The sequence below is a fragment of the Oncorhynchus mykiss genome, chromosome 10, assembly GCF_057628025.1.
Source record: "Oncorhynchus mykiss isolate SJ-2025 chromosome 10, ASM5762802v1, whole genome shotgun sequence".
NCBI lineage: Eukaryota > Metazoa > Chordata > Actinopteri > Salmoniformes > Salmonidae > Oncorhynchus > Oncorhynchus mykiss.
The window spans coordinates 68,665,353-68,693,106 of NC_143031.1; the positions used below are offsets into that span (position 1 = coordinate 68,665,353).

Below are 27,754 nucleotides of genomic sequence, written 5' to 3' on the forward strand. Positions count from 1 at the left end.
CCATCGAGAGCATCCTGACTGGATGCATCACTGCCTGGTATGGCAACTGCTCGGCCTCCGACTGCAAGGCACTACAGAGGGTAGTGCGTATGGCCCAGTACATCACTGGGGCCAAGCTTCCTGCCATCCAGGACCTCTATACCAGGCGGTGTCAGAGGAACGCTTAAAAAATGTAAAGGACTCTTGCCACCCTACTCATAGACTGTTCTATGACTAGGGTGGCAAAGCGGTACTGAAGCGCCAAGTCTAGGTCCAAAAGACACATCTTAACAGCTTCTACCTCCAAGCCATAAGACTCCTGAACAGCTAATCAAATGGCTACCCAGACTATTTGCGTTGCACCCCCCCACCCCCCACCCCTTTTATGCTGCTGCTACTCTCTGTTTATTATCTATACAGAGTCACTTTAACTCTACCTACATGTACATATTACCTCAACTAACCGGTGTCCCCGGCACAGTGACTCTGTACCGGTACCCCCTGTATATAGCCTCGCTATTTTTATTATACTGCTGCTCTTTAGTTATTTGTTATAGTTATTTTTTACTTAACAGTTATTTTTTCTTAAGTTTGTTGGTTAAGGGCTTGTAAGTATGCATTTCACTGTAAGGTCTACACTTCTTGTATTCCGCGCATGTGACAAATACAATTTTTGATTTGATTTAATACGATTTGGATTGCCAGATCAGAAACTGAAATATAGCGCCATCCTGTGGATACAATTTCTCCAGTCATAACATGTTGCAATACTGTACTAAAACTGAGCTCCACTGTATCTCTCCACTGTATGCATATAGGCTATAAAGCCGAGAGAAATCACTGAATTCACCTCTATGACTTAGTGACGTGTCCAGTGTGCTGGGATTGATATATTATGGGTTATTAGTCGCTCCTATCTAAGATCAAAGGATGTAGTCAGAGGAAAAGCACCAACATCCTGTTTTGATTTCACTCTGCTAACACTACACAGCAGAATGTTTTTTTAATCATCTGAACAAGACTTGTGTATTATCATGTATTATGCCCACTACATATCATCATTAAGGATCATTTGATGCTTATTTATGATTCATAGGCACTAAACACTTACTGTTGTTGATGGTTTTATCTTCATAACCTATCTCTGACTAAGAAAGGTTGATAGATTATCCAGCCAGTTCCTGCCAAGGGGGAAGATGTAACAGTCTCATTAGACCTATGCCATATATGTCAGACAGCTATTAACATATATCCGCGTCAGGGTCTGTGGGTGTTTTTGTCTAGTACTCAAACAACAAGTTGGCATACAGTTAGTATAACCCCACACCAGCCCATTATTACAGATAAATGTGCAAAATGTCAGCCTTGCAAAGCACAGTGCCATTGTCAAAGAGCAATAGTTAGATTTCAAAGTGGTAAACGATGCATACTATGCATAATATACCTGTTTTTTTTGCAACATGAATAGGCCTACTGTGTATTTTATTCATGTTGAATTTAGGCCTATTAGTAAATGTCGTATTTATAGCCCACTGCAATGTATTATTGTGTGCTACACTATATAAAAAACATTGTTTTGCTCATGAGACGTCTCCTCCTATCCAAAAAGCATTTTGAGTATTAAGTGTTAAAACGGAGAAACTCAACCATACTTCAAATGTAAAGTTACCCTATTTCCAGCGCAATAGCGTCCCTGTGCTCAGGAGCCTGCGACCGAACGCACTCCCCTCCCTCCCTCCCCTCCACTCTCCCTCTCTCGTCCCCGCCACCCCTTCAGAGTTTGTATTGCACTCGTTACAGAAGGAGGGTTCATGTGCACAGAATGACGTCGCACTGCAAGTCTGTCTGACTCCTTCGCTGTTTTTATCAGTCATTCTATCGAATGGCTAGAAAATCATAAATCTGCGGAATTATGGTCCGAATGTGAGAATATCTGATGCGACCGATCTATATGTCTCTCTCGATCGGTGTGTCCAAGCAGCGTCTTGATGTTGAGGATTACGAGTGATATAGGCTACGCAGCCTAGCAGAGTTCTAGCCTACTGTTCTGTGCGTTGAGCTGTCAGAACTGAAACTACATGTATGGAAAGAGAAAATGCAGAAAAGCTGAAGTGGGGGATATTGTAAAGAAGAAGAAATAAGGTACAGGCTTGGTTTCGTGTCTTTATTCTCTCTTCTGGATTATTGCCGCCCAGCAACACAGCCACTTGACAAATCTGAATGTCGTAATTAAGGTAAGGGCGCAGAATGATATAGCTCGAGGTAGGTAAAATACTTGTGGTTATTATAATACATAGATGAATATGTCAACTCCCTAAACGAAATGTAAATCACTTTAATTGTCACCTGAATTATCCCCAGGAAATCTTTAACTTTGAACTATATCCCGAGGGACCGCTCGGACAGATTGCGAACTACAGTATAGGCTATAAATACAATTAAAGGCTGCTCTCTTTCTCTTTCTCTCTAAACAATAAAAATAGCCTAATAATAATAATAATAATAATTGGACTTATTTGCGCCCAGCAGGCTATTGGGACATTTATTTATTATGGAATCTAAACTTAAAATCAGTTGTTTATGACTTTTCAAAGATCAGTTAATAACAACTTGAACTTTGTCTCCAGCGACATTTCCATCAGATAATCATTCTTTACAATAAGAAATAATGGATAAGAGTACGGCTTGCTCTGCTGTCATTGCAGAACTGAGATGTCTGAAATGACCTGCCTGCTAACTATTAATGCACTTTTGAAATAGTTTTGCACACTCTTCGATCAGTTGCCATCAATGTCAAAACTGTGATGTGCATTTTGGTAGATCAGATTGCCCCCCAAAATATTGCATAGCCTTCATCTGTCGTGACAACCTGGCATGTAGCCTACCTGTTTTTGTAGTTTGTGCGTCGACAACTATCATATCTCATAAGCGTTCTCATTTAGTATAGCCTAACCCGTAATTAGGTCACCTCATCAAAATATCAGTGTTTTTCTTTAGTCCTTCTCTTTGACAGTAGGCTAAAATATAAGTTTACCAGGGCATAAGTTTAGGAACAACAACATTACAATACGCATAATATAAAGGGCTAAATGTGATAGCATGGGTCAATATTGCGCATTGAATTATTCTAGAAAGTTGTTATATGTTTTCCAGAAGACGCTCAAAGATAGATACCATTTTCAAGTTATGTCGCAGCTATGTTGTGTTTGAAAAAACAATAGCGGATTGACAGAATCGTCGGACCAATCCGTGATGAAAGTTTATCTGACGCTGTGTCTGTCTCTATCCAATGGAAGTGCCCAAGAGGAGGAAATTAAAACTATAAAACTACGTCATGTATTTTTTTTTAAATCAAACTGTACTGACTTGGCGATTTAACAGTACAGTTAGTGCAATTAATCCTGCAAACCAGAAGGTATCATGTCATACATCTAAAGAAATGCATTATAAGAAGTAACTTGCAATGTATGATAAGGTGTGATGGGGAATTGAGTCATAGAACGAGTATTACTCAGACATGACAACACAAATCGTTCTATGACCCCCCCCCCCCCTTCAGCTTCGGCAATGTGAGATTCCAGCAGCTTTTGCATGCTATGTGAATAATGCATAAAAAATACCCTACCACTTTGAATTCATATTTAAACAGACAGCATTCATCAAATTAATGTATTCCTACAACCTGCAGGTAAATCAATGACCCAGCGATGGAGACCAAAAGATACCCAAGTTTCTTCGAAGGATCCACGGACACAGAGAAGAACAGATGGTCCCATGTCCCCAGCAGTGCCATGGACTACTGCTGCAGCGGAGCCGAGGAGGCCGACAGCCTGAACCTGAACAGCAACAGTGATGTCCTGATGGACATAGTCAATGTCAGCTGCTCCCCCAGCAGCAACACAGCCGACAGCAAGGAGAGTAACAATAACAACGAAGAGAAGAAGAAGCCAGAGCAGCAGCCTACTCTCAAACTGACCCAGAACCAACACCAGCCTTTTGTTCTCCCCCTCTTTAACAGTTCCCTCCATGGGAGGAAGCCAGAGATGATGGACTCCAAGGAGCTGTCCAAAACTGTGGCTGAGTCCATGGGCTTGTATATGAACGCGGCCAGGGAGGCCACAGACTTTGGTGGCTTCGGCCAACAGGGGGGTCATTGTAGTCCGGGGAAGATGTACCCAGCGGGAGTTTGTGGGCGCCCCTGTCTCGAGGACAGCCAGTGTGCTGCGTCCACGGGGAGCCCCAAGTTGATGTCCCCTTCTACGGGGTTCCTGAAGCAGCCTAGCTCCACCCCAGGGGATTGTTGCTCATCTGGAACCCCATCAGGGTCAGCCGTCTTGGGCTTGTCTCTGTCCTGCAGCCCCCAGGCGCCCAGCTCCATCTCCAGCCCCGGGGGCAGCAACAACCTAGTTTCGTCCACCACCAGCCCCACCTGCTTTGGGGGGCCGTTCACCTGTACGACCATCAGTAACCCCGTCAACCAGCATAACGCTGCCGGACCAGCTCTGGCCCACAACCACGTCCACAGAAGGAACTCGGCCACCTGCAGCCCGGCAGGCTCCAGCACGGTGGGGTCGCCTCCACTCACCAGCCCCCTCAATGTGATGCGCTCACCCATCTCCAGCCCACAAAGCATGAGCAGTGTGCGCTCCCCACCGTCATGCAGCACCTCTACCAACATGAGGTCATCGTCTGTCTCCAGCCCCACTGGCAGCACCAACAACATGAGGGCTTCATCGTCTATCTCCAGTCCGACCTCCGGGGGCCCCATGGCAATCTCCTCGAGCCCCAGGAACCCCTCTGGCGGTGGGGGTGGTTTTGCTGTGTCCAGCCCTGCTAGTGAACTGGGCCTGGTCCAGAATGACTCCAACAGTCCCGAGGGACGAAGAGACCAGCAGGACTTCAAGGAGTTTGAGTTCCCCAAGGTGGAGAGCGTGGACGGGGAGATGTTCAACGTAGGCCTGGACCACATGGGTATGGTGAAGTTCATCAAGAATGAACCCGACACGGACTATAGGAGCATGTGTCTGGGTAATGGTAGCAACAACACAAAGTGTAACCAGGCCACTGGCTGCCCCGGCAATGGCTCACCTTTCATCACACAGATAAAAAGTGAGCCAAACAAAGATGGCGGCGGATGCATGAATCCTCAGTGCTACACTGAGCAGCAGCAGCAACACTCTATGGGTCTCTTCCAGTCAGGTCCGTCCGAGATTACCTACTTGTCTCTGAGGGACAACATTGACGAATACAGTCTCTCTGGGATCTTGGGACCTCCGGGCACGGAGATGAATGGCAGTTACGAAGCCGGCGTGTTCCCCCACAACCTCCTGTCTAAAGTTAAACAAGAGAACAACGATGGCAGCTACTACCAAGAGAACAACAACAACGTTGTGCCCACCTCGGCCATTGTGGGTGTTAATTCAGGCGGACACTCGTTTCACTACCAGATCGGAGCGCAGGGGACAATGTCTTTCTCACGGCACGACCCAAGGGATCACGGGACGAACCCCTTGTTGAATCTAATTTCGCCTGTTACCGCGTTAATGGAGTCGTGGAAATCCCGGCCCGGCATGTCGCAGGGTCCAAGAGGAGAGGGCTATCCAGGTCACGGCTGCATGCCAGACAGCATGTCAAGGTAAGAAAGAAATCCATGTATGGACAAAAACAAACTGCATTGTGGGTACTGTAGTGTTGCTGCACAACTCCAGCACAGTACGAGCGGCTGGCTGGCTCAGAAATGTTTGTTACTTTCAATATAGAAAAGTTGAAGCAGAAAACAAACAGCATTGTGGGATTGTAGTGCTGCTGCACAACTCCAGTACAGTAAGAGTGCTGGCTCAGAATACTTTAGACTTGTTACTTTATGTTACTTTAGACTTGTTATAAGACGTGATGGATTGTCCACAGCATCTGCACAAAGCACACCCAGTGGTATAATCCAAGGGCACTCATGTGCAGAGAGATGCTCCCTGCTATGTAGCTTTTGGGTGGAACTGAGTCTGTTTACTACAGTGTGACAGGATGAATGAAGGGGACAATGTGTCTGACTTAAAGACCATGTTGCTAAGGACTGAGAGGTTAAAGAAGGGCGTTTGCTCCGAGTTGGGGACTACCAAAATACTAATAACAACAAGGTTTGGGAAAGGGAAAAGTAGCGGGATGTTGGCTTGGCTGGGAGAACAGGAACTAAGGGATGGGGTCCAGCATGAGATAGCAACATCGCAACATACAGTAGAAAATAGGGCCAGGGCAGCAGTGTAACAGAGGCTAAAGTTTGTTCTCTTATCAGAGCTATGTGTATGGACAAAAACAACATTTATTGTACTGTTATTGAGAGGTCCTGAAGGGACCTTGTGTAATGCAAATATATTTTTAGGAGCCTGGGCTGGCCATTATGTGGCGACGTCATAAATTATTATGAATGATTGATCACATGCTTTTGTTGCCAGATGTAGGAAACAAACAGTTGCCTTGCAGGGCAGAGCCCCGGCCACCAAACAAAAACAAACATGCAGAAAAACGGTTTGTTTTGCACAGGCAAATATGGCAACGTCTAACTTTGACACAGTTGTTGTTCGGACAGTTTATCTGATGTCCCAGTTGAGTGTGAAGCTAAATACAGCATTGTGATATTAAGATCCAGGATGAATAAAACAAAAGTATCACAGCTATGAAACCAACCAGGAAATTGGGAAAAAATGATCCAACTTTGTTGCAATTTCAGTATGTGAAGGAGTCACATAAGGAATTCCTTCCTTGCAGAAGGAGTTTGTTTACAGTTCATTTAAAGATGTGAAGATATGATTATGGCTCTGGTATTTGGAGAGTTTGGGAGTTGTTTTGGGTGTGATATATTTCTTCATTTTTGTTCATTTCACAGAGGGGATGTTTATTAATGGTGGTGTAAACCACCGTGCCTCCATGTTAGCACTCCCTTACGTTGTAGACAATATTTTGGAAGTTTTAGAAATGCATTTATTCATGTCTACATTCATTTTGCCACATGTATTATATGACAGACACCATAATGCATAATCTTAAATTATATTATGTGAGATAAACATAAAAAATTAAAAAACTACATCATCTATTTTCCTTTAGTATATATTTTTTTTAGCTTACTAATGTTACTTTCCCCACTATAGCAAAAGATAATCCAATAACATTTAATTGAAATACTGTAGAATTCCATTCATTCCTATGGAGGACTGCTCCTACTGGGGGAAGTGCCAATATGGCCGACCAGTGACTTCAAAGCCTCTCAATGGCCAATACATAGCATCAGCAATCCAGGGTTTGTATACATCATTGGTCGTAACTAATGATTTCTCTCTCTCCCCAACCACTTTATTTGAACGCACTCACAAACAGATCTACAACAATTATCCAGTCTCACTCAAAATAGCACCAATAGCATCATCAGGCTGGTTAAAAATGGGGCAATGGTCATGTCAGCCTTTGTCCTGAGGCTGTTATGTTGGTCCAGGAGGTTAGTCCCTGTCCCATTGACCTCCTATCGATAGGCCATGCTACAATTCATCCAGTTGTTCTGGCTGTCTGATCAGGGCTATTCTTGTCATACTTGGCTATGGAATGGTCAGTCCACTTTTGGCATTCAGGATGTACAGTAGAGTATGTGACAGGGGGTTAGGGCATGTATTCAAAAAGTGTTTTTAGAGTAGGAGTGCTGATCTAGGGTCAGGTTGTAAAATGTCCATAAAATGTTATTCATTATGTACTAAAAGTCGTAAGTGATCTTAGATCGGCACTCCTAATCTAAAGACTCTTTGTGAATATGGGGCCAGAGACTTAGTTGAGATCAGGTGGGAATGAGTTAGATTTACATGCCATTCTGTCAGTTCGATGGTTATATGCAAACTCATGTCATTGACTGTAACAACCCCCCCCAAAAAAACTATTTTCTACTGCCCTTTATGACCTAAATACTTGACTCTGCTTGTATAACCCTCTCTAACCCCCTCTTTCAAGATATCTGGCCTGGTTTGACTTGACCCCCCCCCCCCCCCCCCCACACACACACACACACACACACACTGATTTGAATAACGCTGGCTCATGATTAACAGAAATCAATTTCTCTTTCAACAGTGAGAATGATTATCCCTAGGGTACGAGCAGCAAATGAACTCAATGGTTTTTCCTAAACGGTTGGCCCGCCCCTGGCTTCATTGTGTTTTAAATCAATACTGGACACAGAGGAATAGCCGGATGTTTGATTGGCAGAGAGGGAGCTGATGTCTATGTGCAGTGGAGGTACTAAACGTGTGTTTGTCTTTGCACACGTGTATTGGTGTGTGTGTGTGTGTGTGTGTGTATGTATGTGTGCGTGTGTGCCAGCTGCGCTGCCTACAGTATCTGTGGGTTTCTGTGGGATAACAAGGCAGCAAGTTCCTGCCAAATGATCTGGCCGTTACCTTGGAGACAACCTGTCTTCTTCCCCTATGGTGGGAGCCAGATCTTCAAGTGATGTTGACGGGATCACTGCCACCCTAGGCCTAATGAGATACAGCTTAGCCCCCAAATGTCAGGCAGGATGACAGTCAGAGGTGGGGCCTGGCCTGGCCGTATGGCAGAGACCCAGATACAGACACAGCACTGGAACTGCCCCTCTCTATAAAACTATACACTTGGCTCCTCACAGGAGAGGTTCAGTCAAACACGCACTGGGGAAGACTAGCCAGAGTCCTGCTGTTCTCAGGGAAAGAACACTTCATTCCATCTACACATAGCTCATCACAAGAGGAGGGGTTCAATCAAAACTGCACTGTGGAAGACCCATATCCCTGTGGTTCAGAAATATTGCTTTATTTAGTTATATTCCTGTGCTGAGGTTGCTTGTTTTTATGTGATTAATCAAAGTTACTCAGTAAACAATGTAAATGGTACCTATTAATTACATTTTATTAGGGTGTTTACAATCGTTCCAAGTAGCCAAGCGTTGCCGCAGTGTGAGTTGGATTGACTTCCTGCCAGGATCACATAACCCCAAAAAGTCCAATTGCAGGAATTCTATGGTCCAGTTCAGCTCTGGGTGGGTTAGTATTGTTCCCAAGCCAGTATTTCATCAGGAGAAAGTTACATAACCGTTAAAAACCAGCAAGAAACTGGAACTTCCTTTGATCAACTGAAGCCTTGAATGGCAGGGAGGGAGGGAGGGAGGGAGGGAGGGAGGGAGGGAGGGAGGGAGGGAGGGAGGGAGGGAGGGAGAAAGAAAGAAAGATTGAAACAGAGAGACAGAGTGAGAGAGGGAGAGAATATCAAGAGAGTGAGAGAGAGCAAGAGAGAGAGAAAATCGAGAGACTGCTAGGTCGAAGTAGAGAGAGAAATCCCTGTGCAGTTAGTATTTTTTTCAGGCTTCACTTTGGTTTCCTCTGTATATGGGGTAATGTTTTTAATTAAAAATGACTGTTCGTCGGAGGAGTCTGGATTACTCAGAGCGAAAGCGTTTTAACTTTAATTCACAAGAGCAAAAAAAAAAAAAGAGAGAAAAAGAATCTCCTTGGCCCAGAAATATTTTCAGTCAGAGCCTAGTTTGCTTCAGTGCTTTGGGAGAAACAGGTGGCCAGCTGTATGCGGTGCAGAGATTGACATTTTGAACGCAGAGGATTTCCCCTGCTGTATTTAAATAAGATTATATTTGACTGTATGTTTTGTAGGGAATCCGATAGAAGTATTTACTGTTTAAAGCTTGTAGGGGACCCTACAGTCCCATGTACAATACAGTACTACTTCAAAGTCTATGTAAAAGCTTAAAATCTTATTTTCAGTCTAGTTTCCTTACCTCCTCAATTGAGATATACACAGCCATGATCAAATGATAAATTATCTGAACAAAACATATTACTATAAAATGACCTAGTTTTGGGTGCTGGATTATTTGTGTGCTCATTCCCTAAATCTCCAGATCTCTTGTCACCCTATTTAGAGAGTGCCCTGTTAAGCATTGACTGGGACTATGCTACAGTGTGTTGACATTTCTAGAGTTTTGTTTAAAACTCTTGAGACGCCATCCTAAATGACGAGCTACTTACAGGATAAATGCTGTCAAGCACCATTAAGTCATGGAAATGGTGTGAGTGTTTAAATCAATGTGGCCAGGGACCAAATTAAGATACAACCCAAAAGGCCCAGTACACTTGTAAGGTACCTGGTGTCTGGGTCTAGATCAGTACCACAAACATGCAAATACAAAAATAAAACATATTTCTCTATCATCCTCCCACTAAATGTTATGCTTATGGATAAAAGAGAGTATCGATTTAAAGTGACGCCAATGTTTATTTTTTGCACCTACTACATCTAGTCATTGTACTTCTATGGCACCAGCCTGGAGAAGAGGAGTAGAATCGAGTCAGGCGGAGGAGAGGAAGTGCTGGTTAAAAGAGAACGCTTTGCCTCTGGACCTGGGCCAAGTCCCAATGTTCTACTGGCAGGATGAAAGGGCAGACTCCTGAGAGAACGCTAATAGCCCTTTAATTGTATGTTCTTCTACTAAATTAATGAGTAGCATTGATTTGATTAATTCAGACGCGGCTGGATACTAATATCTAATTAAATCCACGTCCTCGTGGTGTGGTTCGGTGCGGCTGGCCCCAGTGCATTGTGGGTTGTGAGGCTGTGAGGGACGTTAGTTGCTCGTTTGGGATGTGAATGTGAGACAGGGGTGTTGGGGGTCATGTCCAAGGTGTCTTTCCCTGCCCTAGCAAGGAAGGTGTTCCTTGAGGAGGTAAAGACATTGAAGCCTGGGTCTTTGCTAATTCCACGTTGTCACATGAGAACTACTGTATGTCGCGTCCTCACCTTTGTGTTTGTGTATGTGACTTACACACACACACTATTTTATGTTGAGTGCGGTATAATGCTGGATAAAAGAGGACTTATTAAACGACAGAGCTAACAGATGGGAAGTTAGTCATAGACTGGAGATATCACAGGGGTGATAAACACCAGTCATTATTATCACTACAAGAGAGAGAAATGTGCTCAAAAATAATTACTTGAAGCTGTGGACTAAAATAAAATAATTATTACAATCTTATTGTCTTATGAAATAAATGTTGTATTATGACATTCAAAGACTGCCTTAGTTAAAAACACTGAACATGATTCTCTTCATTAAAAGATGAGAGGAAAAAGGAAGGATATGACCTAATTAATTGATACTTATACAGCGGTAACTACTAGTTTCCTACCTCCCCGTCTTTCTCTGTTGCTGCAACTTCCCTCTCCCTCACTCTCTGACTGTACATTCCTCTCTCCCTTCCCCCCATTTTCTCTCTTGTTCACTCTCTGACTGTACCTCCCTCCCTCCCTCCCTTCTCCTCTCTTTCTCTCCCTCTTACTGTACCTTCCTCCCTCCCTGTACCTTCCTCCCTCCCTCCCTCCCTCCCTCCTTTCTCCTCTCTTTCTCTCCCTCTTACTGTACCTTCCTCCCTCCCGGTACCTTCCTCCCTCCCTCCTTCCCTCCTTTCTCCTCTCTCTCTCTCCCTCTGACTGTACATTCCTCTCTCCCTTCCCCCTTTTCTCTCTCGTTCACTCTCTGACTGTACCTCCCTCCCTCCCTTCTCCTCTCTTTCTCTCCCTCTTACTGTACCTTCCCCCCTCCCTGTACCTTCCTCCCTCCCTCCTTTCTCCTCTCTTTCTCTCCCTCTTACTGTACCTTCCTCCCTCCCTGTACCTTCCTCCCTCCCTCCTTTCTCCTCTCTTTCTCTCCCTCTTACTGTACCTTCCTCCCTCCCTGTACCTTCCTCCCTCCCTCCCTCCTTTCTCCTCTCTTTCTCTCCCTCTTACTGTACCTTCTTCCCTCCCTGTACCTTCCTCCCTCCCTCCTTCCCTCCTTTCTCCTCTCTCTCTCTCCCTCTGACTGTACATTCCTCTCTCCCTTCCCCCCCTTTTCTCTCTCGTTCACTCTCTGACTGTACCTCCCTCCCTCCCTTCTCCTCTCTTTCTCTCCCTCTTACTGTACCTTCCTCCCTCCCTATACCTTCCTCCCTCCCTCCTTTCTCCTCTCTTTCTCTCCCTCTTACTGTACCTTCCTCCCTCCCTCCTTTCTCCTCTCTCTCTCTCCCTCTGACTGTACATTCCTCTCTCCCTTCCCCCCCTTTCTCTCTCGTTCACTCTCTGACTGTACCTCCCTCCCTCCCTCCCTTCTCCTCTCTTTCTCTCCCTCTTACTGTACATTCCTCCCTCCCTGTACCTCCCTCCCTCCCTCCTTTCTCCTCTCTTTCTCTCCCTCTTACTGTACCTTCCTCCCTCCCTCCTTTCTCCTCTCTCTCTCTCTCCCTCTGACTGTACATTCCTCTCTCCCTTCCCCCCCTTTTCTCTCTCGTTCACTCTGACTGTCCCTCCCTCCCTCCTTTCTCCTCTCTTTCTCTCCCTCTTACTGTACCTTCCTCCCTCCCTGTACCTCCCTCCCTGTACCTCCCTCCCTCCTTTCTCCTCTTTCTCTCCCTCTTACTGTACCTTCCTCCCTCCCTGTACCTTCCTCCCTCCCTCCTTTCTCCTCTCTCTCTCTCCCTCTTACTTTACCTTCCTCCCTCCCTGTACCTCCCTCCCTCCCTCCTTTCTCCTCTCTCTCTCTCCCTCTTACTGTACCTTCCTCCCTCCCTCCTTTCCCCTCTCTCCCTCACTGTCCTGTCCTCCCTCCCTGTACCTTCCTCCCTCCCTCCTTTCCCCTCTCTCCCTGACTGTACCTTTCTCCTTCTCCTTCCCTGCTGGGATCAGAATGCCTGTCCTCATTTCAACCTCTTCTTGAAACAGGGTTTGATGAAACTTGCCCAAATTTCTAGGGTGGGCCGTACTGGGCACAGTGTGTGTGTGTGTGTGTGTGTGTGTGTGTGTGTGTGTGTGTGTGTGTGTGCTCAGACATTATTACCTATCGCTGACATACAGAGGCTTGTCCCTGTCCGTCATTGAGCTCTTTTACATACTGTATGAAGAGAATGTAACTGTATACTTCCTACCACTGCAACACAAAGCATGAGATTATTGTGGCGAATGCCCTGGTTTCTATCAATAAAAGCTGTGTGAAATGAATGAGAATAGTGTCAGGCCTAGTTGATGAAAGAGTTATCAAGACACTGAGGCTCCTATCATTAATATAGACAACTGTTTATGAGCTTCCACAGTGCCCCTTTAAGTTTATTCTTCATTGTTGGTGTAGGCTATGATTCATAACAGCAGAATTCGATTGTACGATTTTGATATTACGATAAGTTAATTGTGTCCAGATGGATTTTAAGTTAGAAAATGTTTGATTTCTATCGGTTTGATGGACAAGGACATAATTCACATTCATCCGAGCTATAAAAAGCAATGTGATCCATAGTACATTTAGTTTAGTTTTCTTTGAGTGAGATCCATACTACATTTAGTTTAGTTCTTTGGGTGAGATCCATACTACATTTAGTTTAGTTCTTTGGGTGAGATCCATACTACATTTTAGTTGAGTTTTCTGAGTGGATTTCCCTCCTCTCCTTCTCAGCGCATCATTGTCTTCCTCCCTGCATTCTGATCTGCTCTACTGACCAAATAAGGGCATGGCTCGATTCATCATTCATGTTTAATTGGAGTCTGTATTCAAGTTCTGAACTGCTGTGTTTACTTAGTTTAGCTAGCAGCTAGCTCATCGCTGGACATGACGGGACTCGACACACTGACATAGGCGGAAATGGATGTCATTAAGGAAAACACTTCCAAAAAATGTTAATTGTTCTGCTTCAGCAGTCCGTTAACTAGGTCAACACACACCCACGTACACAGACGCTCTGTTCTCTTCAGAATATGTCTAATACATCTGAAGAAATGGCTAGCACTATGGCTGTGATGGCATCGACCTATATTAGTAGTAGCATACTCTCACACAGAGCTTCTCTTTATATTCTAACCCAGTGTGCTCTGTGCTTTGTCGGGTCTTGAGTTGCACCCATAAAAACCCACCCCATAAAATCCCTGGTAGATTGTTATGACTCAGGCTATTGGGAGCTCGGCTTTGTCACAAAATTCATTGATGTAGTTCCCTGGGGACAGGCTCTGATAATGTAGCACCCTGGGGACAATCTCTGATAATGTAGCACCCTGGGGACAATCTCTGATAATGTAGCTCCCTGGGGACAGGCTCTGATAATGTAGCACCCTGGGGACAGGCTCTGATAATGTAGCACCTTTGGGACAAACTCTGATACAGTGACCCAGCCAAGGTAAAAGGAGACTTCCAGGGGTCTGATGGCAGCCCATAGAAAATACACTGTATCAAATTACACAGAGAGCTGACACAGACGCAATTGGGTGACCAAGACTTAAAAAGGGGTAAACTGGTTTAGCAGGAATCAAAATGGCTGCCTATTGCAGGAAGGGATGGAGGGTAGGGTTAGAGAATCATCCTGTAATTGCCAGGGCTTTTGTGTTAATGACAATGACATTGGCCCACAATGGCCCATGTTATGTAGAACAGATCCAACGGTATTGTGTACAGGTTGTGTGAAGGTATGTGTTGGGGTGGCACTGGCGCCCTAGAACACTTGTGTGACTTACAGGCTGTTGTAATTGTTCAAACATTTTGTTTGTGCAAACATTTTTTTTTTTTGACTTGACAGCGATATTTTCCATACAGCAATGGTGAGAGATATTTGTTCCCATGTCTTGTTTACGAGTGTGCCTGGCTGCCATGTCCAAATAGACTGGTGTCTTTTTAGGGGAAGACCTGGTCATAGGACAACCTGGACCAACCTAGATCCAAAATGGCAGATCAGGATACACTAGAACCATTGTGTTCCTTGTCAATTGGCTCCGTGGACCCACAACGTTTCTCTACAGTGCACTGCCCTAGGACTGGCACCCCCTGGCCCTGGTTTTACTGCACTGTACCTGGCACAGGCCAGACATTCCCTGTTTACTGTCTGCTGTTGTTTCGGCTGACACCAGCCACTTGGTTTCAGCTGCTTGGTTCAGTCTAATCGGTTAGGGAGACAGGGCGGCTTTTATTTGGATTTAGCCCTGTTAAGCAGGTGGGTTTCTGTCCCGGCTTCAATATCAGCAATGTTTTATATACAAACTGCCTGGGTTAGTAAGCCAGAAGGGGCTAGGGTGGTTGTGTTGTTAGTTACAGTGGCCCATACTGTGAGATTATGGTTCCAGCCACAAAAGACACCTATGAAGTTATGTTAGTTTTACTTTTGAATAGTTACTATACATTATTCTCAACACAATACTTGTTGTCTTCTTCTTTGAGTAATGTATTCATTGGCAAGGTAATTGAGAGGGTAGAAATGATCCTGCATGCTTCAGGTGTCTATGCATATGATTATTCTTGTGCTACTCCTGATTTCTAGGAGATTTACCTCCTTCAGCACACAAAACATATTTATCTTGCAGGAGCACCGTCATGTCTTAAAAAAAAAGAAACAGAGAAAACAAAAAGTGTTTTTTCCCCTCGATGCAAATTCAAGTAATACCCGTTGCAGAGTAAATCTTCCTAATGCAAATTAGCATTTAATCCGTCGCTTAAGGCATAACTGGAGCACACATCTGGAGGGATAATTTGCAGTTTTACGGTCTAAATGGATGGCTCACTCACATACTTAGAGGCTTGGGCCAGCCAGCCAGCCTGTCGGCACTTAAAACACAGGTAGTAATGCAGCTAGCTAGCTTGCTCCTTCAACCCAGCTTTAGCTAACACAATAACCCAGCTTCAGTAAACAACTCAAAACAACAACAACTACATTTAGGCCCTCTAGATGGCTGTGGCACATTGTTTTTGTGGAATGAAACTAGCTCCTTTAGCAGAAGCGTCAGCTAACAGCTAACACTAAGGCACAGCTAACGGATAACACTATGACACAGCTTCAGCTAACAGCTAACACTAAGACACAGCTAACAGCTAACACAGCTTCAGCTAACACTATGACACAGCTTCAGCTAATAGCTAACACTATGGCACAGCTTCAGTAAACAACGCCAAACAAAACATCTTGCCCCAACATTGCACTGTATCCCATCTAGATATGGCTGTGACATTTTGTTTATGTGGTGCCCTCTCTGGTAGAGCCAGTCCACTTTTCTCCCCATTATTCAGAGGGGGAAGTCTGACCTATTTATGCTCAATGCATTAGCTAGCAGTGTGCTTCAGCTTAATTTTGTATCAGCCCAGGCAACAGTTGTTATCTTTGGCCTTGGGTAGACCAGGATTGCATTCCAAATTGCACCCCTTTCTCTTCAGTGCACTACGTTTGACCAGGGCCCATAGGGCTCTAGTCAAAAATAGCACACTACATATGGAATAGGGTGCCTTTTGAGACGCACCCCAGGGCTAACAGGGCTGAGTGTCTGTCAAGCTACATCCAGGAGTGTTCATTAGGGCCTCTCTGAAAAACTAGCTGAGTAACCTAACTAAAGAGCTTGTAGACTACAAACCTTTCCATGGTAAATGACTGTGTGTCACTTTACTGGCCTTACATTTGCCATTGAAAGCTGATTGTTTTCCCAATATCCATCCACGCAGTCAAATGTACCCTGACTTCCACATACTGTAGTTTCTTTGAACAGAGTAGTCTATTGTCAGTTCATTCTCTAAACCTCTCCTCTGATGTCTTTCCCAGTTTATTGACAAGGAACACGTGCAAAAGCTTCTGCAGCCGGTTTGTTTTTGGAGGAGGAGGATGTTTTCTTGGGTTGTTTTTGACACGTTTGAGATGCCTGGAGTTCTTTCTTCCATTCCAGTGTATGTACTTACACCCCGGCAACATGTGCACAGTCATTCTTCTAGAATCATAAGAACATCTGTTTCAAGAGCATAGACATTCAGGTACTCGGCTGACACCATTCCATCAGGCCTGCGGGACAGCTTGTTTGACAGGTCGTGTGAAAGGTGTTGAGCAGACCTGTTTGAGACCAGCCCAGGGAAGGATCCAAGTCACTCACAATAGAGCCTAGAGGCGTTTCCACAATCATCAAGTAAACCAGGGGACAGAAAGAAAGAGTTTGTGGCCTACATATGGTCTTACAGTTTAACATCCTATATCTACAATGGAATAGGTGGTGCGGTATAATGCATTGCCTTGGTTATTATTCTTGCCAGTAGAGCTTCCCACGCAATGTTAACCTGACACTCCTGGGCCAACGCCCTCCCTCCGATCCTATTCATCACAACCATAACTCCAACACGTCAGTCCCTGCTCACATGACAGATGCACTCCCCTAACCCTTGACCCCTGGGCCCCGGGTTATACTAACAATACTCTGTTAATAGGGCCCCTTTACCCTTCACGTGCTCATACATAGATTTTACTATGGATATTTTCTACTTCGTATGGATTATTTTGTCCATATAGACATTTCTTTCAATGAGTGTCTGAATGAGAGGAATAAAACATCAGTGTACATTATACTGAGGTGTGGGAGGTTGAACAGCCCAATCAGCACAATGTCCGGGTCATAGGCTCAGTCTGGAAATGTACGTTGTGTTTTGCCATTGCTTGTTATACTTCAGCCCACACAGTACAGTGCAGTACAGTTTCCTACAGTACAGTGCTGCTACTAACAGTCCATGTCCGAGGCAGTCACTAACAGATGCCATGGAGCGGACAAATCTATGTACAGTAAGATTCTGTTTATGTTGCTGGGCTGGTGTCCTCTGTGCTAAGAACAGGGTCACGGACATTCTAGAACCAGATGTTGAAAGCCAATAAAAACGGACAAGTCATACCAGAGTGACTGTCAGTTTGTCCCTGCTGTACAGTACGTGACAAATAGGGTCTCTTTCCATCTCTGTGACGGAAGTTTGCCGACACTTCTTATAAAGTCAGAAGAGCACAGATTCAAATCGAAATAATCTACTGTAATAACGGGTTAAACTACAATATAAGACTCGGAAGGCTACACATTTGAATCTAAGCCATCTGCCGTAAAAACAGGTCAAACTGCAACGGGTCAAACCAAACACTATCAATGAGGGCCGTTGTGTCCTGTTGTCTCCCGGCTGTGCTGTAATGTTTATTAGAATCCCCTTTGTGGTTGTATTAGACATGCTCCAGTGCCGGAGTGGCATTTTCAACATCCGAACAAAGCTACATCTCATTACATAAAATATGAAAACACACACAACCACAAATGCACACACACACACGGGTGTGCACACACACAATCGCACGCACATTAACACTGAACGCAGGCACACAAAGACACACATACAAACGTGTGCGCACACGCACCTGCACACATACACTCACATACTATGAAAAAAGTCCAAACACTCACAGTGTGAGGGGTGATTTCCCCATGTGATTACACTGGTAAGAGCCAAAACTCAACAAGAGAACATTTCCATACAGCAGTGGATGAAAACCTGTTAATAAGAACTGTGCACCCACAATGCAGTGTGTGCATGCATGAGTGTGTGTGTGTGTGTGTGTCTGTGCGTATGTGTGTGATGGAGGTTGGACCTGGCAGAGCGGTGCATGGGGCATAAAGGTTTTACTTCTTATCTCACCCCTCATATTCTCACCCAGCATATTCTAAAGTTGTTGATTATGGTACTGGACCGATTTGATTTTGAAAAGGTTGAGAGAGGAGGAGAGGAGGAGGTGAAACACTTATTCCTGTCTCCCGGCAAGGCGAGCGGGAGGGCAGAAAGTAGATCAAATGAGAAAACAATTACAGCGAGTCACCATGCAGGCACCTAAGGTTATTGTTTTTAATGACAGCCACATCCTGGTGCAGGAGCCAGACAACCGGACGACTAGACCACCTATGCTGCACTGCCTCAATGGGAACTGAGAATTGAGCGGTGGGGTAAGCTTTGTCCCTCATCACAAGACGAAAACAGTGTGTGTGTGTGTGTGTGTCTACCAACAAGGTGAGCATGTCTGCCGAACACACACAGATAAGCATGAACACAAAAAAATGCTGAGTCAAGTTTACAGAATACCGTCCCGTGCATAGCCTTTCGTTTCACCTCAGGGTGAGTGTTTAATGGGCCACCCCCTCATAGACACAGAAATGTATAGCCTTAGGAGATCTTTACTTTACATTTTCCTAGAGTATAGACTCCTCAGTACTCTTGACACTCAACAGCTGCTGCAGATGACTGCTGTCTGGGATGCTACGACACACACACACACACACACACACACACACATACACACACGTAAACCCTCCGTTTCTCTGTTCACAGCATTTCTAACGACGAAAGATCATAGAAATGGATTCTACTCATTAATCAGATCCTCACACATTTACTGAACAATATGTAGCCAATCTTCCATTGTCTTAGTTGAGCCAGTGCCACAATGAAGCATAGGCCTACATTACATTGGTTTTGGCCACAGGGTGTGCTAGTTCCATCGTTTTCTTTCCCAATTGTGGTAGTCAGTAAACATCTGCAGGGCCGTACTATGCCAGTCATTCCCTCTGTGGTTTGGCTTCCTCTGTGGTCCTCTAGTCTATAGACTCACACGTGTCTGTATTGGCTGTATGACAGACTGTATGATGGGCTGTGGGTTGATGATGTGGCTGCTGATTTGGGGCACTGGTAGCGATACACAAAGTAAGCATGTACAGTATGTCTTGTTTCATGGTACAATGTTCAATTGTGTTATAATTGCAGACCTAGAATATTAAGTCTTCATCACAAATTTGCCCGAATGAAGGTCATGGTGAGATGATGAGCTTTGAAAAACCAAACTACTATCTTTGGGTTTTGGTAGCCTATATTTCTTGGCCAGTTGTGATTGATTCTTGGTTGAGAATGAGCGGACGCTGTGGTGTGGCGTTGGATTACAAATTACATCCTTATTGGAAAGACGAGAATTCTTTGCCGGAGGTCCGACCTTGAGGCTAGCCCATTAGAAATCAATAGGCCTTTGCGTCTGAATTGGCTAAATGCTTTCCTTATTAAGGACTTCTACCCCATAATCATCATATTACCGCAAATGTCTAGTGGAAATCTGTCTGTGGCAAAGACTAGGCCGTTTGAATCAAGATCAGGTGTGGGCTCCTTAAAAAAGGAGGGAAGTGTACACAGGAGCAATGTGGCACAGAGGGCTAGAGTCACTTACAAGGAGAGTGAATGTATGACTGGGCATTTCTTTTTTGGGACGACACCAATCTATATTTAGCAAAAGGGTAACGATATAGGGCAGATACTGAAGGACAGGGAAATGTGTCAGACATACTCTTTTACTGCACGCTACATTGCTTAGGACTGGGGAGGACATTGATGAAAATAATTCTATTTAGTGGGTGTGTTAGGGACATACTCTGATTGGTTGGGTTTTAATGAGTGATTTGCTTTGTCATTCTACTACTTAATACTTAATACTGTGACTTGGCCTTAAAGGACCCTAGTTAACATCGAAACCTGTATAGGATTGTATTATATAGTCCTAAGTCTATAATATGTGTTTTACGTTTCACGAATGTCACATAGACCGTTATTGCAGAGGCCAGCCAAGAAGGTCAAATATACTGCCATGAGCTCAATCAACCATCTACAATGAGTTAATACTATATTCAAATGACTGTCAGTAAGCTGGGACATACACTTACAATACATTTCCTGCTACATGAGTCTGTGCATGCTACTCAAGACCACTGGCCGTTTTGTCCATTGGCTACTATTTTTATCCAATGAAACATATTGTACCTGAATCAAATAACATTGTATGTTCTTAAATTAGAAACATCACTGGCTTAGCTACATTGCTCAGTATTTCTACAGTAATGTAGTTCATCTCTTGTGGTTACTGTATTTCTACATTAATACAGTTAATCTCTTGTGGTTACTGTATTTCTACAGTAATGTAGTTAATCTCTTGTGGTTACTGTATTTCTATAATGCATTTGCAAGAGCTTTCTATCATTTTCACAGATTGCTCATGGTACTGCTATTTTCTAAATATGAATTTTATGATAAATGGAGTGTATTTGCTTTGGCCCCCGATGTTTAAGTGTAGCCATGTGTGAAAGCAATGTCAATTGGTTTAAGATTTAACTGTAAAGGCTAATTATATATAAAATGAAATCGTTTTTTAAATGAACAGATTTGTATTTGTTTTGTTATTTTTTGTTGGGGGGGGGGGGGTTACAGGTACATTATCCATTTCAAATGCTATGTTTATAAAACCTGTGCCTGTAGGCTGACACTCAAACGAAAACAATCAGTACATACAGGAAAAAAACTCAAAATAAGTGGGCCTCCACCCCCAACCTCCCATCCCATTCCCCCAGCCCTACCCAGCTAACATGTCTCCACCCCCAACCTCCCATCCCCTCCCATTCCCCCACCCAGCCAACATGCCTCCACCCCCAATCTCCCATCCCATTCCCCCAACCCTACCCAGCCAACATGTCTCCACCCACAACCTCCCATCCCATTCCCCCAACCCTACCCAGCCAACATGTCTCCACCCCCAACCTCCCATCCCATTACCCCAACCCTACCCAACCAACATGTCTCCACCCACAACCTCCCATCCCATTCCCCCAACCCTACCCAGCCAACATGTCTCCACCCCCAACCTCCCATCCCCTCCCATTCCCCCAACCAGCCAACATGCCTCCACCCCCAACCTCCCATCCCATCCCATTCCCCCAACCCCACCCAGCCAACATGCCTCCACCCCCAATCTCCCATCCCATTCCCCCAACCCTACCCAGCCAACATGTCTCCACCCACAACCTCCCATCCCATTCCCCCAATCCTACCCAGCCAATATGTCTCCACCCCCAACCTCCCATCCCCTCCCATTCCCCCAACCAGCCAACATGCCTCCACCCCCAACCTCCCATCCCATTCCCCCAACCCCACCCAGCCAACATGCCTCCACCCCCAATTTCCCATCCCATTTACCCAACCACAACCAACATGCCTCCACCCCCAACCTCCCATCCCATCCCCCCAGCCAACATGCCTCCACCCCCAACCTCCCATCCCATCCCATTCACTCAACCCCACCCAGCCAACATGCCTCCACCCCATCCCCACAACCCCACCCAGCCAACATGCTTCCATCCCCAACCTCCCATCCCATTCCCCCAACCCCACCCAGCCAACATGCCTCTACCCCAAACCTCCCATCTCATTCCCCCAACCCCACCCAGCCAACATGCCTCTACCCTCAATCTCCCATCTCATTCCCCCAACCCCACCCAGCCAACAAAAGCAAAGAAAATGTTAAAAATAGGAAAATAGGTATAAATATATTGTTTATTTGTATGTGTTGGGCTTTAGCTAAGATTATTCTTTACAGAGTCAAGTATTTTGTCCAGGCCTCAATTGTTCCTTTACTAGCACCATTCATTCTCGCTGTCAATAATTCTAATGTTATAACTTCTAATAGTAACTGTATCCACTGGTGAATTGGGAGAGAGTTAGGTGGTTAACATCTTATTTATTTATTTATTCACCTTTATTTAACCAGGTAGGCTAGTTGAGAACAAGTTCTCATTTGCAACTGCGACCTGGCCAAGATAAAGCATAGCAGTTCGACACATACAAAAACACAGAGTTACACATGGAATAAACAAAACATACAGTCAATAATACAGTAGAAAAGAAAACAAAGCGTCTATATACAGTGAGTGCAAATGAGGTAAGTTAAGGAAATAAATAGGCCATGGTGGCGAAGTAATTACAATATAGCAATTAAACACTGGAATGGTAGTTTGGCAGAAGATGAATGTGCAGGTACTGGGGTGCAAAGGAGCAAAATAAATAAATAAGTAAATATCAGTATGGGGATGAGGTAGGTAGATAGATGGGCTGTTTACAGATGGGCTATGTACAGGTGCAGTGATCTGTCAGCTGCTCTGACAGCTGGTGCTTAAAGCTAGTGAGGGAGATGTCACCAGCTTCAGAGATTTTTGCAATTCGTTTCAGTCATGGGCAGTAGACAACTGGAAGGAAAGACGACCAAAGGAGGAATTGGCTTTGGGGGTGACCAGTGAGATATACCTGCTGGAGCGCGTGCTACGAGTGGGTGCTGCTATGGTGACCAGTGAGCTGAGATAAGGCGGGGCTTTACCTAGCAGAGACATGTAGATAACCTGTAGCCAGTGGGTTTGGCGACGAGTATGAAGCGAGGGCCAACCAACGAGAGCGTACAGGTCACAATGGTGGGTAGTGTATGGGGCTTTGGTGACAAATCGGATGGCACTGTGATAGACTGCATCCAGTTTGTTGAGTAGAGTGTTGGAGGCTATTTTATAGATGACATCACCGAAGTCAAGCATCGGTAGGATGGTCAGTTTTACGAGGGTATGTTTGGCAGCATGAGTGAAGGATGCTTTGTTGCGATATAGTTAGCCAATTCTAGATTTAATTTTGGATTGGAGATGCTTAATGTGAGTCTGGAAGGAGAGTTTACAGTCTAACCAGACACCCAGGTATTTGTAGTTGTCCACGTATTCAGAGTAAGTCAGAGCCGTCCAGAGTAGTGATGCTGGACAGGCGAGCAGGTGCGGGCAGTGATCGATTGAATAGCATGCATTTAGTTTTACTTGCCTTTAAGAGCAGTTGGAGGCCACGGAAGGAGAGTTGTAGGCATTGAAGCTCGTCTGGAGGTTAGTTAACACAGTGTCCAAGGAGGGGCCAGAAGTATACAGAATGGTGTCGTCTGCGTAGATGTGGATCAGAGAATCACCAGCAGCAAGAGCAACATCATTGATGTATACAGAAAAGAGAGTCGGCCTGAGAATTGAACCCTGTGGCACACCCATAGAGACTGTCAGATGTCCGGACAACAGGCCCTCCGATTTGACACACTGAACTCTATCAGAGAAGTAGTTGGTAAACCAGGCGAGGCAATCATTTGAGAAACCAAGGCTGTTGAGTCTGCCAATAAGAATGTTGTGATTGACAGAGTCGAAAGCCTTGGCCAGGTCGATGAATACGGCTGCACAGTAATGTCTCTTATCGATGGCGGTTATTATGTCGTTTAGAACCTTGAGCCTGGCTGAGGTGCACCCATGACCAGCTCTGAAACCAGATTGCATAGCGGAGAAGGTATGGTGGGATTCAAAATGGTCAGTAATCTAAGAGCCAACAGCTTTTTTGCGGCAGTGCTGCCTGCCAGCAGTAATCGTCTCTGATTGATTGAGAGATTCAAGGATTAATTGTTCAGTAACATAATACTGTAGATGCATAGCAATGAATATTTATATTCATGCAATTCAAAATTAATTTTGTAACTTGCATATCACATTTCGACACAAAAACTTTGGCAACAGACAGTGAACTTTTGGATAGAGAATAATTTCAGCTAACATTTTTCCTATTTCACAACTGAATTCTAATTCCCCCTTCAAACATTTCATTATTTAATTACATATCTGAACTGTACAATACACCTCTCTACTCTCTACTCAGCTCTTAACACAGTGTGGGGAAGGAAAGCAAGTGGTAGAATGTGAGAAAGGATGAGGGAAACGAAGAGAAACGATGAGAGAGAAAAATCCCTTGAGGGCAAGAGGACAACCCTAGGTCTCCTATGAATCTTTATATTTAGAAAAAAAGGGTTCTTAAATGGTTCTTCAACTGTCCCCATAGGAGAACCCGAGAACCCGTCGGGTTCGAGGTATAACTCTTTTGGGTTCCATCTAGAACCCTCTCTGTAAAGGGTTCTACATGGAACTCAAAAGGGTTCTTCAAAGGGCTCTCCTATGGGAACAACTATAGCACAAAAACCTTAAAGGTCGAATGGCGCCATTTTTATATCAATATCAAATCATTTATTTTTCTAAGTACCTTACTGTAATTGTTTTCAATTAAAATGGTCAAAAATAAACAACAACAAAAATAACTTCTTAGCGAAGAGCAATTTCTCAAGAATTTTGCTAGGACTGTCTGGGAGTGGGTCTGAGTGGGGAGGGGAAAACTGAAAATTAGCTGTTATTGGCAGAGAGGCTTGGAACTCTCTTTCTTATTGGCAGGCCAAAACTCCATCCCACCAAAACAGGCTGAAATTTCAGGTGGTCTTTTCAAACAGCTCTTACACTAAAAGGGCATTGTTATAATTTTCACAGTATTATTTCAACCTAATAGTGTGTAAATATATATAATTCACATTTTTGACTGCACTTGGCCTTTAATATAGCCCCTACATTAGCACAACTAAAACGACACTGTATCATTGGACATCTCATTGGACTTATCCTCCATCCCCTGGACCTATTATTAGATAGAAAATAGGTTTACCAAGGAAATGAATAGTAGTATTCTTGGTAATCTATGCCTTATGTGTACAAAATCAGAACATTCTAATTTCCCCCTGCCGCCATCTGTGCATACAATTGATTGCATTTAGGTATAATAACAGTCGCTAAGGGGAATAGCACACAGTAACAGGACATTGAACAGTCTCTAAGGGGAATAGCATACAGTAACAGGACATTGAACAGTCGCTAAGGGGAATAGCACACAGTAACAGGACATTGAAATGTCGCTACGGGCATACAGTAACAGGACATTGAACAGTCGCTAAGGGGAATAGCATACAGTAACAGGACATTGAACAGTCGCTAAGGGGAATAGCACACAGTAACAGGACATTGAACAGTCGCTAAGGGGAATAGGATACAGTAACAGGACATTGAACAGTCGCTAAGGGGAATAGCACACAGTAACAGGACATTGAACAGTCGCTAAGGGGAATAGCACACAGTAACAGGACATTGAACAGTCGCTAAGGGGAATAGCATACAGTAACAGGACATTGAACAGTCGCTAAGGGGAATAGCATGGAGTAACAGGACATTGAACAGTCACTAAGGGAAATAGCACACAGTAACATGACATTGAACAGTCACTAAGGGGAATAGGATACAGTAACAGGCCATTGAACAGTTGATAAGGGGAATAGCACACAGTAACATGACATTGAACAGTCACTAAGGGGAATAGGATACAGTAACAGGCCATTGAACAGTTGATAAGGGGAATAGCACACAGTAACAGGACATTGAACAGTTACTATGGGGAATAGCATACATCTCGGAGCTTGGTAGCACCATTAGGTGCAAAAACTCGACTTACCCAGTTGCGGCCCACTTTTTGGAAGAAAACCACTCGATTTCGTCTCTGTTATATTGGCATCGAACATGTCACCCTCCCTAGGAGAGTGAGTGACCTCGACAATTTATTGTTAAAACGAGAGGCTGCTTGGATCTTTAATTTAAGACCTTTGCTCCCTTCGGTCTCAACGTAGACTATGATTTGACGCCATTCTTGTGATTATTGTGATTTTGCTATAGTAAATGTTTGTAGGCTTATGTAGCCAAATTGAATCTATGATCGTACGCTATCCATTTATGTTTTTTGTATGCTATGTTAATATATGAGAATTAACCAATGATATCAGGCCACACCCGGCCATGATTACAGACACCTGTGTGTCTTTTGACACTATATAAATGAGTCATCCCGCAGTGTTTGTCATTATACCCTGATGAAGACAGCTTGTCTGTTGAAACGTTGGACATAAATATTTTTGCATCTGAGCTAATAGAGTGTGTGGCTTTCCTTTATTTTCGAATAGCACACAGTAACAGGACATTGAACAGTCGCTAAGGGGAAAAGCATTCAGTAACAGGACATTGAAATACATAGGATATTATGGGCTGTATACACTGTATATATATAGTAAGGTCCAAAATAGATTTTGTTTAACAAGTAATCGTTGACTTTATACAAACAGGCAGGGGTCGTGACCTGTATAGCCTCAAGGCAGACCCTTTTGAAGTATACAGTAGTAGAAGGTTGCATTATGTAGTGTAAGCAACAATGTCTACAGTGCATCCGTCCGTCTTAACCTAACACTGGCTGATGTCCAGTGGCTCGGTAGACTGTGTTGTACGTGTTAAAGCCCCAGCTTTATCTGCGTTCTGTACATTCAACCCACCCTTAGAAACAGAGATTATACACGGAGTATACAAAACATTAGGAACACGTTCCTAATATTGAGTTACACACCCCCCCCCCCCCTTTTGCCCTCCGGAACAGCCTCAACTCTTCGGGGCATGGACTCTACAAGGTGTCGAAAGCGTTCCACAGGGATGCTGGCCCATGTTGACTCCACTGCTTCCCACAGTTTTATCAAGTTGGCTGGATGTCCTTTGGGTGGTGGGTCATTCTTGATACACACGGGAAACTGTTGAGTGTGAAAAACCCAGCAGCGTAGCACACTCAATCAGGTGCACCTGGCACCTACTACTACACCCCGTTCAAAGGCACTTCAATATTTTGTCTTACCCATTCACCCTCTGAATGGCACACAAACAATCCATGTCTCAATTGTCTCAAGACTTACAAATTCTTAATTAACCTGTATCCTCCCCACTGATTGAAGTGGATTTAACAAGTGACATCAATAAGGGATCATAGCTTTCACCTGGATTGACCTGGTCAATCTGTCTCATGGAAAGAGCTGGTGATCCTAATGTTTTGTACACTCAGAGTATATTGGCTATGAAAGCAAAGTTCATATCTACTGACACCTGGCCTTTTCACCTTGTCCCTATCAGCATGGTTCCAGCAATGATAGTGGATGCATAACCAGGCCAGCTAAGTACTTGTTTTGGTTCTGTTCGGTTCAGTAGTGTTAAAAGCCATAGACAGGGTGTTAGCCCAAATGCTGAGGACAAGGTAACCTGACTGACCTGGAATCAGCGGGAGAGCAAGTCTCACCTCAGGTCTGTTATGACCCTATCACTCCCTAATCAATATTCTGGCCTTGTGTGTGATCCCAGTCCCCTATCCTCACAT

General features: G+C 44.4%; 1 protein-coding gene across 4 annotated transcripts in view; it reads left to right on the forward strand.

The window, feature by feature from the left end:
• Positions 1-1,754: 1,754 nt before the first annotated feature.
• The window catches only part of mrb (mineralocorticoid receptor form B), a 95,090-nt gene continuing 69,090 nt past the window's right edge, over positions 1,755-27,754 (forward strand). For 2 of the 4 annotated variants that reach the window (XM_021617183.3, XM_090185846.1), the window contains exons 1-2: positions 1,755-2,213; positions 3,668-5,614. In XM_021617183.3, coding sequence (XP_021472858.3) covers positions 3,687-5,614 — 1,928 coding nt within the window. In that variant the 5' untranslated portion in view covers positions 1,755-2,213; positions 3,668-3,686. 4 annotated transcript variants of the gene reach the window in all.